General features: G+C 41.9%; 1 protein-coding gene across 1 annotated transcript in view; it reads left to right on the top strand.

Annotated features, from left to right (window-relative positions):
* The window catches only part of Abhd2 (abhydrolase domain containing 2, acylglycerol lipase), a 96,631-nt gene that overhangs the window by 15,581 nt on the left and 68,689 nt on the right, over positions 1-12,361 (top strand). The window contains exons 2-3 of the mRNA XM_047540380.1: positions 6,651-6,750; positions 8,953-9,152. Coding sequence (XP_047396336.1) covers positions 8,959-9,152 — 194 coding nt within the window. The 5' untranslated portion in view covers positions 6,651-6,750; positions 8,953-8,958. The remainder of the gene's footprint in view (positions 1-6,650; positions 6,751-8,952; positions 9,153-12,361) is intronic.

The raw sequence follows: 12,361 nt of genomic DNA, 5'->3' as shown, positions 1-12,361 counted from the left end.
GTGACTCAGGCTTCAGATATTTTTAGTGAGTTTCTTTTGTGCAAACTCCTGGATTAGTAGCCATTCCTGACATTTCAATGTGAAGTTCACATTTTCTTGCTTTGGGTAGCTTTTCTTTCACTAGGAACTTGTAGGCTATTTTCTGGAATGTCAGCAGGGTGATTGTGTGTGACCTTATGATTTTGTGGAAGAACATGGTTAAGTAAAGCTGTTATCACCTAAGTGAGTTTGCACCAACAAGGCAATTTCAAGCTCTTAATTTTGAACCAAACGGAGCAACATTAACATAAGTGTATTTAATTGTCAGTTCCTCTGCTTCTCTGTTACCAAATTGTGTGTAACTTTGGACAATCTCTTCACCTCATAGCACCTGATTTGTAAGAGATGTGGAATGAGATGGGAGGGGAGTGCTTCTCTATTCTTGTTGCTTTCAACCTCCATATCCCAACTGCCTCACACCTTCCAGGTGTTCTTGAGAGTTGGCAGTGTTGAAGGAAAGCAGCTAAGTACTCACTGCCTAGTGTTCAAAAATTAATGTCTCAGCTGGGTGCGATGGCAGACACCTGTAATGACTCTGGAGGCTGAGGCAGGAGGATTGCAATTTAGTAAGACCCTGTCTCAAACTAAAAAATAAAAAGGACTGGGGATATAGCTCAGTGGTAGAGCACTTGCCTAACATGCATGAGACCCTGGATTTGATCCCCAGCACTGCAGAAATAAATAAGCAAATGTCTCTTGACATCTCTTGAAAATAGTATTGGCCTTATGTTGTCAGAATTTTCCTACCATTTTGGGTTTGAGGTGGTGGTGGTGGTAGGAGGAGGATTTTTCTTTCCCAGAAAGATCCCTGGAAGGAGGATCTTTCAAAACCCAGAGTACTTGAGCACCCTGAACATTCTTACCCACAGAACTCTGTGGGAGGACACTCAGACGTAGACCAACATGGATGTTTTAAGAGGTGATTTTTGTGAACTGTTGGCCCCAATGCCCACCAATCCAGTGACATTAAACTTCACCAGAAGTGGGAACAGGACCCGAGTCTTCAGCTTGCAGAGCTCTCACTAGAGGAGGCCATATCTCAAAACTGGCAGTCCCTCTGAGACTCTTCTGTTCTATGGCAGTGAGTGACTTCAAGGGCGCATGTTTTGGGAGGGGTGCTGGGCTTTCTCCTAGAATTCTGGTTTTTTGCTTATCTCCTTGCCCCAAGGCTTTTGTTTTTCCATGGCAGCTCTGACTTCTTTAGTTAAATTGCAGACAAATGGGAGAAGCTGGCCCTCTTCCTGTCTGCTTTCTCCTCAGAGGTATCTTATTACCTACCTTAGGGTTAAGCTGTTTTTGGCTGCCAAAAAGACCAAAAAGGATAATGTGGGGTGGAAACAGATCATGTTTTTATGCTGGTGTTGTGGTCCTCTGTTGTCCTCCTCACTCTCAAGGGGCAATTTTAAGGAATGAAGCTGGCCAAAGTCTCTAGTGCTGACCCTAGGGGTTTATGTGGAGTGTGGAGAAGGAGAGCCAGGCCAGGTCAGAGGGGATTTACCTGCAGGAGAAGGTGCAGGTGAGGGGCAGGCTTTTCACGGGCAGGAGAAATACCTCAGCAGGAGAGTTGTGTGTGTGTGTGTGTGTGTGTGTGTGTGTGTGTGTGTGTGTGGAGGAGGGGGAGCCCATTCGTGCACTCTAAGGACCCCTTTTAGCACAGAAAGAGGAACAACATGTCTTGAAACTATTAGGGGACTTAAGGATCACCATCTACTATCCAGTGATTTTTTTTTTTTTTTTTCCTTCCCTGCAGTACTCAGGATAGAACCCAGGGCCTTGGATATGCTAGTCAAGTGCTCTACCACTGAGCTACATGGCCAGTCCTTCTTATTTTTTATTTTGAGATAAGACCTCGCTAAGTTGCCCAGGTGGCCCTCAAACTTGCCATTCTCCTGCCTCAGCCTCCAGAGTAACTGTGCCACAGTGCCTGGCTTTTCCAGTGATTCATTAGATCTGACGTGGCTCTTCTTCAGAAGAATCAAGAAGAGTATGTTTTGAGATTAATTTTAAACTTGGTGGAGGACGTCAAAGAAGTCAGTCAACTAGTTTTTTCCCTGTTGACAAGGTCTTCATTCTGGTCAGAAAAGTGTATCTTTTGTTGTAATTTCTGTCAGATGAGATAATTTACTGAGGCAAAATGGAGGAGAATTTAGTATTGGTGATGGTAATAGCTAATATTTTGAGGCACTTACTGAATTAATATGATGGAATTATTGGCATAAAGGACACAGCTGAAATATATAATTGTTTAATTTATTTGAAGAAAGAGCAGAGGCCCTTAGGGTTGTTCATTCTTATGAATTTTATTTTATGTGATCCAAAAGAAATAGGCTGCAAATCAGGGACTGTGTTCTGTTACAAAGTACAGAGATAATTTTTGCCTGTGCTCTTTAGCTGAGAACTGTAGTTCTGTCCCCAGAATCTCAGACATTTTGAACTGAAAGAGGATCTGGCATCATCTATGTCAAATCTGGTCTTCTCATTTTGAAGATAAGGTCTTTGGGGCCTGAAAGGTTAAGTGATTTGTCAAAGATCACCAGGCATCAGGACAAAGCAGCACTAGGACCCAGGTCTCAGAACCCCCAAACTGGAGCTTCTCCCAGCACAGTGGAAAAACTACCTCTCCTGTCCCTGTGCCTCTATCTTAAAATGGTGCTTTTGGCCTCAGGAGAGCAGTGAGAAATGTGGGAGGCACAGTCCTAGCCTTTACCAGTGTGGAAATACCAGTCAAGTATGTCTTAGAGACAAAGGGCAATACTGAAAGCTCTTTTAATGACCAGTTATTGGACACTTGGCAGTACCTTGAATTCCTTTGTTATTGTATAGACTACAGATGGAATTAATTATCAGCTATAGCACCTAAATCCCACTCATATGGAGGTGGAGGTGGGGCCAGGGAGAAAGGATTGATATAGGTACACAGGAAGCCCAGCCCATCACAGAGATGGAGACAGTGTGAGGTGTGGGTGTGTTTCCTTTCCACATTCACATACGCAGCCCTTCTGTCCTTCTGTGACTTTTTTTCCTCATGTTCATTTCATCTTCTAGGTAGATTTCACCTACCTAGAAAAGAGGGAGCGAAATACAATACAGTGAAATTTTGAGTTTGTTGTAACATCTAGAACAAATTCAGAATATTAATATTTAGTGGCAGGAGTTTTGTTTTATAAAATTACCTGTTAATTCCTGGTTTAATACATAGATAGTAGAAATGCCTTGTACACACACACACACACACACACACACACACAGGTGCATATACATACTTCTACACTTTATACACCAAGGCCCAGTTCTATATCCAGCTTCTGTATAAATCCTTCCCTGCTTAGTTTTTTCCTGGACTAATTATTCTCAACTCCAAATTTCTAAATTACATATATTCTTAACATAAACTTAATTTCTCCCCAGCTAAAATGCAGACTCTACTTAATTGTGGTCCTGTACAATGCTAGGCACACAGTAGGTAGCCAGGTACTTAAGCCCACTGAAATTCAAGGGAGGTGGCCCTAGGGACATGTAAAAGAACAGACCTGCTCCTCAGCTCAAGTCTTGGATCAAGACTGCATATATGGACCACAAAAACCATAAATTGCTCATTGGATTGCCTCCCCCAAATTGAAGTTTTAAACCTTGGCATTATTCAAGGATTGCAAAAATTAATTCTCTGCTGCATTTGCTATTAAAAAAAAAGGTTGTAGGAGGACACCGTCTATCACATCACTCAAGGTCCTTTTATGTAAAGTCCCACAGATTTAAAAAAAATAATAATAATTCTGTGCCAGAAAAGCTCTGTTTCCATTGAATTTGTGTTATGCATTTGCGGGTAAGAGCATCTATGTTAGCTCTCTTTCCATTTTGGGAAACCATTAGCTTGACTGGTTTCTCTCATCCCACTGACAGTCAGAAAGCTCAGAGATCATCTAAGCTGGATCACATACATATTGTTGCATATGTTGACATGTGCGTTTTCCTTGTTTTAATTTTACTTAAATTTTGTTGTCTTTTAAAGCTTTTTTTGGTGCTGAGGATTGATAAGGACATAGCAAGGTCTCATGCATGGTAAATGCCAGCTATATCACCAGCCCTTATAGCTTTTTTTCTACTAACAAAAACATTTTAAGTCATTGTGAATTTTGGAAAATAGGAAAAAAAAGAAATATTTCCAATACTCCTTTAACTAGCAATTCTACCATCATGAAGATTTAGGTATATAGTATTTCCTTATGTGTCATTGGAAGCTGCAGAGTAAAACCATCTAGAACTAACAGTGGTGTAAACTGTTCTCTCATGTAAAAAAATCTACTGAGGCAGGCAGTCTAGGTCTAATAGGGTGGCTCCACTAAAACATCAGGGACCTAGACATCAGTCTTTTTAATCTGCTGTCCTCTTAATGGGGCTCCTGGAGTGACATCAAAGTCACTTCATGGCCCAGTTTGGGTGTTGGAATTACGGCCATACTCTGTATTCCAGGGAGGCAGGAGGGGAAAAGGATAGGTTAACTTCCTGCCTTTTAAGGAGCCTTCCCAGAAATCAGACCAATCCTTCCAGAATGGACCAGAATTTAGTCACATGACTCAACTAGCTGCAGGGGAGTCTGGGGATATGGCATTTTTCTCAGCAAGGTGCAGTACTAGGTTCTGTTACTAAGGATAAAGGAGAGATTTACTCTTGGGAAGCAATCAGAAGCCTGCCACATTTCCAAGTCATTCTCTATGCATATCTGTTCAGTAAAGGTGTTTCATTGAAGCCATCTCTAATAGTTTATGGAAAGAGTTAGATGTAAATAGACTTCAATCAGTCAATAAATATCAATCAATAAAAGGTGCTGTATTTTGTTATCCTATAAGCTTTGACACTGCCTTTCCATACTTTTTCCTATGAATTTGTCACTTGCACATACTGATAAAATGTTTTTTGAATAGTCAGTATAGACTTACCCTGGGCTAGAAGGGATGTCAGTTTTCTCTGTGGTTCACATATGCTGATGTTTATAGGGATCATTCAGGAACCAGAAATGGTTAAAGTGGGCCAGGAGTGATAATAGGAGTAGTGGAGTCAGTGTTGAGGACCAGGAAGAGAGCTTGTCTTGTTCGAAGGGGGCAGTTACCACTCAGCCCCATTCACTGTTGCCTTTTGAAAATGCTGGCTGCATATTACCAAATACTCTGATTTTTTTTTTTTTTTTTTTTTTTTTTAAGTAGCCAGAAGTCTAGCTTTTTATCTGAACTCTTCTGGAGTTTTTAAAAATACCAGGCAAATGCAAGACCAATCCATGGGCTGCCTATAGAGGCTCTTAGGTCTGCTGTCTTGTTCTTCAGTTGGCAGCTGAGCTTGGTGGGATCAGGTGGCTGTGATGTGGCTGCAAACTCTGCAGTACCACCTCACCACAGCTTGTCCTTGGTGGCTAATTTGTCTCAGAATGTGAAGAGATCATAAAGATTTGAAGTTAAGCAAGACCACAGTGAAGGTTAATTGAATCTCACTTTCAACTGGCTTTTATTTTCTTCTTCAGTCATTTTATTGTGATGGAATCAGAAAAAAAAACAATGGGGTTTGAATCCCAACTCAACTCCTACAGCTGTGACTCTGGGCAAGCCTCTGGTATCTCATTTGCGCCCTGTACAATTCATTTTCATGCTTGCTTCTCTTTCTCTGTCTTTACTGCTTTCAAGTAGCACAGGATGGTGAAAGGTCCCTGGGGCCAGAGATGAATCCTGTCTTCTACTGATCTGCTATGTCACCTACCTTGGGGAAGTTACATAAACTTTCTAGGCCTCATTTTCTCATCTGTAAAATGGGATAATAATGGTATCTACCTCAGAGATAGATGGGAAGGATTAAATGAGTTAGTGTACACAAAGCATGAAGAACAGAGCTTGCTGCATAGATTGCACTGCTTAAACATGGGCTGTTTCCCCTATTCTTGTTTTGGTTTCCTCTGCTGCTTTGGAATCCATAGATCTTTTAGCACATTCTCACAGGGGGCATGGGGCTCTGGCCCTCCATCTCATGATGAGCACTTGTAGTACCTGCTGCCACTTTGCAGCCAGCCTCAGGGACCCCTGTCCAGACACAGACCTGGCTGATGCTGTAGCCCCCTCACCAATGCCTTGAGCTCTTTCTGTTTCTAGTACCTTGTTTTTGAGCCCATCTGTACCCTTTTACTTTTCTCAGCTCACGTTTTTCCTTTCACTGTGATATGTCTGAGAAGGAATGAGTCAACCAACTGGCTGTGCTGTCCTGATCACATTATTTCATTGATCACATGGAGTTGACACCTGTTCTATGAGGTATTGCTGAAGGTCATGTTGTGAGATAAAGGGTTGAAACAGTGTGACGGTGCTTTAACCAGAATGCGGAGCACAGCAGATCATTTGTTCCAGCAGCCATAGGGAGCTGGCTAATCTTGGTGGATTTGCACTGGCTTCCCCCAGCAGGTGGGTGAAAATGGCTAAGTGTCTAAGAGTATGGCACATGTGTTAATTAAAGAAATTGTCTTTCTTTTCTCCTAAATACTTTAAATGCAGAGAAAGTTTGACTTGATTTCATGGTTATGTTTCAATTAAATAGTTTCTCATTCTGTAAAACCTCACCATCCAATCTTTTTTCAGTTTTTAGGTTAATTCGAATAAGAGATCTGACCTGATTGGCTCAACTCTACAACTCTTGGAGGAAAGTTAATACTCACAGTGAGAGGAATAAGTGACATAGGTATGTACTTCAAGGACTCTTCTGTTTGTGTGTCATTTCCACCTCCCCATTTGTTAGTGGGCAGTGAATAAAAGTGGAAAGGGAAGGATTTGTTTTATTTATTTATTTTTTATTCAATAAGAATTGCAGGGGTTGGGGAGATAGCTCAGTCGGTAGAGTGCTTGCCTTGCAAGCACAAGGCCCTGGGTTCGATCCCCAGCACCCCCCCAAAAAAAAAAAAAAAAAAAAAGAATTGCTACCTTAGATCAACTGGGAGACTGGTGAAACCATCCGTTGTGTTTGATCTCTCCAACAAAAGCAATAAGGAAGAACTTTCATTTCAGTTCCATATTATCAGCACACAGTCAGGGAAACTGCAATTTCTGATAGGTTTTGTTTTCAGGCCTTCCGCTTACTAGGCTTAAAAGTCTGTATTAACAAACTACCTCATCTTGGATATTAGTAGAGCACTGGTCTGACCAGCATAGGTGGCAGAACTTCAGCAAGGTGAGGGCTGAGAGCTGCAGGTTCAGCTCATTCAGCTCATTCAGCGCAGTGCTGTGTTCTTTTTAAGGTTGCAGACCCTTCTGAGAATCTGAGCTCCAAACTCTTTCCCTAGAAAATCACATGTATGCATAAGCTTTCACATATGATTTCAGGGATTCCTCAACCCTAAAGTTCCCTATGAACCCACAGACCTCAAGTTAAGAATCTTTGTTGTAGGAATCTATGGGAAGTCCCTAGGGGACATGACCCCCCATCCCTAGGAGTAGGAGACAAATCATCAACTATAAATTTTAAGAAAACTGCTCATAATAGGCCAAAGGCGGATGCAGCTGAAAACATCTTGAGGTCTTGCCTTAATGCAAAATTTTGACAGGGTAAGTTTTAAAAAATTCCTTTCTTGCCCTGAAGGCTAGTGAAGGAGCTGTGCCCTTTGATTTCCTTTCGTCACTCAGTTGAGAAACCCCCTACCAGAGGTTGTCTCCACTGTCTTTTGGTCCTGTATTTGCCAAGTCACCTTGATTAGAAAAGCCCTCCTTGGACTTACTTAGGTCTCAGGAGAGCTGAGTTAGTTACACCTCAAACATTTTTTGGAGATTGTTTTGCCTGTCTATTTTGTCTCCATGGTTGGCTACCAGAGTTCTCAAGATGACTGTTTTTAGCAGAGGCTACTTAAAACCCTTCCAGGGGAAGCAGTTGCCATAGCTACCTGGGCTGTGAGAATTACCATTTTCTCTTTTTTGTTAGCTTGTGTTATCCCTAATTCTTAAGGTAACAACTGATATTCTGTTATTCTGCTGAGTAGCAAGGAAAATACTGGATTTTTGTTGGTGTTGCATTTGTTGTGTTGTTGATGTTTGGTTTTATGCATTTTGACATGGGTATGTGTGTGTGTGTGTGTGTGTGTGTGTGTGTGTGTTTTGTACATAAGGCAAAACTACCACAAAAGACAAAATATTAGGCAAGCTTGGGAAAAATCAAATGTGCATATATATTTTCTATACTGCAATTTAAAATTTTGGTCAAGTGGTTGAATCTGGTTCACCTTTCTTCCTAATTTTGAACTAATGGCTACAATCTAGTGCGTTCTGTAGGAAAAAACAATTGGCAAGCTCCATTTCACACTATCTGAAAACCCCAGAAGCCAAGATCCTTGTGGCCCAGTCTGAGTCTGAACTAGACTCCAGTACCAGGGCCTCTGTGAACAGAGGGCTAGCTCAGACTGAGGTTTCTATATCTCTACCTGCTCTGAATAAAGAGAGGTGGGATCAGCAGGCAGTTAAGTACAGCCATACCTGGTGACACGAGCAGTCTTACTCATGTTTCCATCCAAGGCTGTAAACACAACGCTGAAAGCACACCTGGTGCTCCAGGTGTAGATTAAGTCTACAGGGACATTTAAGGTGGTCTGGAAACAAATCAAAGTACTACCACCAGTCCTCTCTTGCCTTTCTGACTAGTCTTAGTTTTCCCACTCTCAAAAAGAACTCTATTCTCAGTATTTTCCAATTTGCTTATCTTGGAAATTGTCATGAGATTAAAGGAAGAACAGAATGCCCTCCTCAGTCCGCCCGTACTCAGGACTGTGTGTTTGCAATTGGGGCTGTGGCCAGTGCATTGGCATTACAAGGCACTGATGGTTCAGCTTGGGTGCACCTTGGGGACGTGCCTCTGTGGTGGGATAGACTCTAGCCTTGACACCTGTGCTCTATCCCCCAGGTCAAAATGAATGCCATGCTGGAGACCCCTGAGCTCCCTGCCGTGTTTGATGGGGTGAAGCTGGCCGCGGTAGCTGCGGTGCTATATGTGATTGTCCGATGTTTGAACTTGAAGAGCCCCACAGCCCCACCTGACCTCTACTTCCAGGATTCGGGGCTCTCACGCTTTCTACTCAAGTCCTGTCCTCTTCTGACCAAAGAGTGAGTAGACTGCATGCCCTCCGTGTGCCCAACCTGCTGATCTCTTTGGTTTTGTGTAATGTTCAAATAAGAACCTCATATTATATCTTTAAGGCATCAGTGGAAAAATGAACCCACTGGTGTTAAAACAGCCACAGTCTTCAAAGCAATCTAGTGTTTAAATCCTGGAAGGTGGAAGAAAGAATCTGATCTTTATTGCCTGGGATCATCCTGTACTCCATTATAGTGTCATCATCCATGACAAGGACTTTGCAGAAAACAGTAGTCAATTGTTAGGTAGATATGGAAAACTTGGACTAGTTCTTTAGCAAATGCCCTGTTGCCAATCGCAGGACAGAGAAATCATCCTTACCCAAAATAACTGATAAGCAAAAAGGCACAGATCTTTTATTTGGGTACTCTCCATCACCATATTGAAAAATATCCCAGGGTTAGCTAAGAGAATGCACTTAAAGAGAGTGGCTTCATTCCTAGTGTGCCAAGTTTCCCTGAATTTTGAAAGCAGCAGAGATGGGCACTACTTCTGATAGAGGAAACCATAATTGTAAAACCCAGGGCATCTGCGTTTTAGCTCACACACTGTTTTCAAGCATAGTAGTGTTAATTTTCCCTTGCAGCTGTCTTCTGATAATTGTGTCTTGCTTTGGGCTGAGCCAAGCCTCATGCCTGGGGCATGCCACGCCCTCCCCATCAATCTGAATTCCTTACTTCTTAGAATTGGTGCTTTCCTCTGTCTTCCAGCTGATCCCATTCTGCTTGCTGGGCCTGGTAGGACTGCAGCTGCTTACAGAGCTGTCTTTCTCAAACCACTTCCCTTTACTACTTGAGTAACAAAATTTGGAACGCTCGATGGATAGTAAATAGAAGCTTTTCTCTCCGTTGTCTTTTGGGGATTGGTAACCCTGGGTGAGTGTTTATCTTCTAAGAGCAGACAAATGGGTAACAGAGACATCTGAGAGTTCATCTTCCTGCTTTGTCCAGTTTAGTCATCTAGTTGATTTTCACAGGCTGTTGGCCAAGAGTGACGGCCTTCCATTGTGGGCTTCCGGTGCTTGGGGTGCTCATAGGCAATTTCCTCATAGTTGTGTCAGTGGTGCCATGACCTCGAGTCAAGAGAGATGTTGCTTAGTACTGGTGGAGGGCTGTGCACAACAGAAATGTCATCATGTGAGGGACTTTACCGTAGTCTCCATAACCAGGCATCAGACTAAGGATGTGGTGTTCTTATGTCATGCTGGGTTTGTAGTAAAAAAAAATCTGCTCTACAGTGGATGTGCACAGTAACTGTGTATTTTGAAGTTTGTCCTGTATTTTCATACTTTTATTTTGAATGTTTCTCCAATACTTAATTTAGATAATTCACTAATTTGGCCTGGCTGGTGACATTTGCACCCACTTTCAGGTTGAGTGGGACTGCTAGACCCAGTTCCTTGGTCATCTAGTTTTAGGAGATCTTTTGAAAACCAATTCATTTAAAAGGCTTCAAGTTTATTTGCAGATGAATATAAATTTGCATCCAGCTTTGATACCTGAGTAATTAGAGGGAGGAAGCCTTGGGAAAACTGCTGTTGCCCAGGCGCCAGAAAACCATCATGTAAATCTTGATTCGGTACTAATCAGTCAAAGTGTAAATAAAAGCTAATTATGTTAGTTTTTTTATGTTTTTCATATTTTTCTTTCTTTATTGCTGTTGTTGTTTTTGTTTTTTAATATATTTTTTATTTTAAAATTTTATTAGTTGTTGTTGTTCCCATATTTTCCTTTTAAAAATAACCCAGAGACACGAAATCCTACAGTCTCCCTTCGCCTTTTTCCTCCCTGGTACTGGTGCCTCTTGAGATTGCCCCACCCACCTCCTGATTTAGAAGAATGTCCCTGCTCCAGGCTGTGGTTAGAAAGTAAGTGTCAACCTGAGCCAGCAGCATTGACTTCTGATTATTGGCCAAGTGCCAGGCTCTCTCCCAGGAAGTCTGGATTAAGAGTGACCAGGTTGAAGGCAGAGCTGATGTTTGTTTAGAAATTAGCTATAATTTGAAGGTGTTTGTGAAAAAACAGGTCCCTAGAAACAGTTTACTTCCAAGACCTGTTTTGATTATGGGACCAGCCCTCCTATACCATGTTGGAACATTAGTTAAGCCCTCTGACTTGAACATGACAAATGGTTAAAGGACAAAAGGATTCTTTTTCCTCTACTTTTCAATAACCTCTTTTTTTCTGATTTGAGTTCTAATTTTAGGAACAGCTATACCCTGTGTTCATGTAGCATATCAGGAAAATGTTTTTAGATTCCTCTTTTGTCTGTGTTACTGCATTTGAAATTTGAGTCCCACCCATGGAGATTCTGCTATTTAATCCTCTTAATGACTTGGGGGTCGGATTCATTTTTCCTGTCATTTAAGTAGGAGACTGGGAGTAGCAGAGAGGGAAACTGAATCCAAACTGTGACTCCAAAGTTAATTCCCTTCTTATCCAGGGGGATGTGGAGAGGGAGTTTTGTTAGGGTGCAGGTGAGGGAACTGAGACATGGAGCAGGAAGAGGTCAGCCTACAAGGGGAGTCAGCAGTAGGACTGTCCCCGTGTGGCCTTTGATCCCTGCATGACCTCTTTTTCTTCCCCCATCACCCTGGTGGAACCCACTATCCTCTGATGTTCTTTCTCTGTGTCATATTTCCAAAACAGCCTCTTGTGTATTTGAAGCTGTAGGCAGGAAATGTCTGTTGGGGGTAAAAGTCCTCCCTCCTCCTGGAACTTTGAAGATTTTTTTTTTTTTTTTTTTTTTTTGTTAAATGAGGAAGCCTGTCTGCAGCTTTCACAAGCACTTGCCTAGGCTGGAAAGTTGGGTTAACTCATTTACAGTGAACTTTTGGTATTACTCAGTAGCCCTGTCTCCAGGCACTCCTTATTATGACTTAATGCAAATCGGAACATATCCTCTTGCTGCTCTGGGGCAGGAAACGCGTTGAGGAAAGGTGGACATTCAAAGCATGCTGTAAGAGTAGGGATTTTTATCTTTCTCTCAGCATTGAAGTCAATTTTAAACTCTATTTTAAGATAATTGTCCCAAAGATACAGCATAAATGAAACTTCTAGGTCTGGAGGAAGACCTTTGCTTTGGTGGAACGATGTGGCCCTTGTTCACTTAGCAACAGATCAATATTTACCTAGTGATTCATTTTTTTGTTCTCAAGAAGTGTTTGCTTTTAGTGAAA

This window comes from Sciurus carolinensis, chromosome 2 (assembly GCF_902686445.1).
Source record: "Sciurus carolinensis chromosome 2, mSciCar1.2, whole genome shotgun sequence".
Classification (NCBI taxonomy): Eukaryota; Metazoa; Chordata; class Mammalia; order Rodentia; family Sciuridae; genus Sciurus; species Sciurus carolinensis.
Note: the sequence above shows the minus strand (reverse complement) of the source record. Positions and strands in the feature narration are given on the sequence as shown.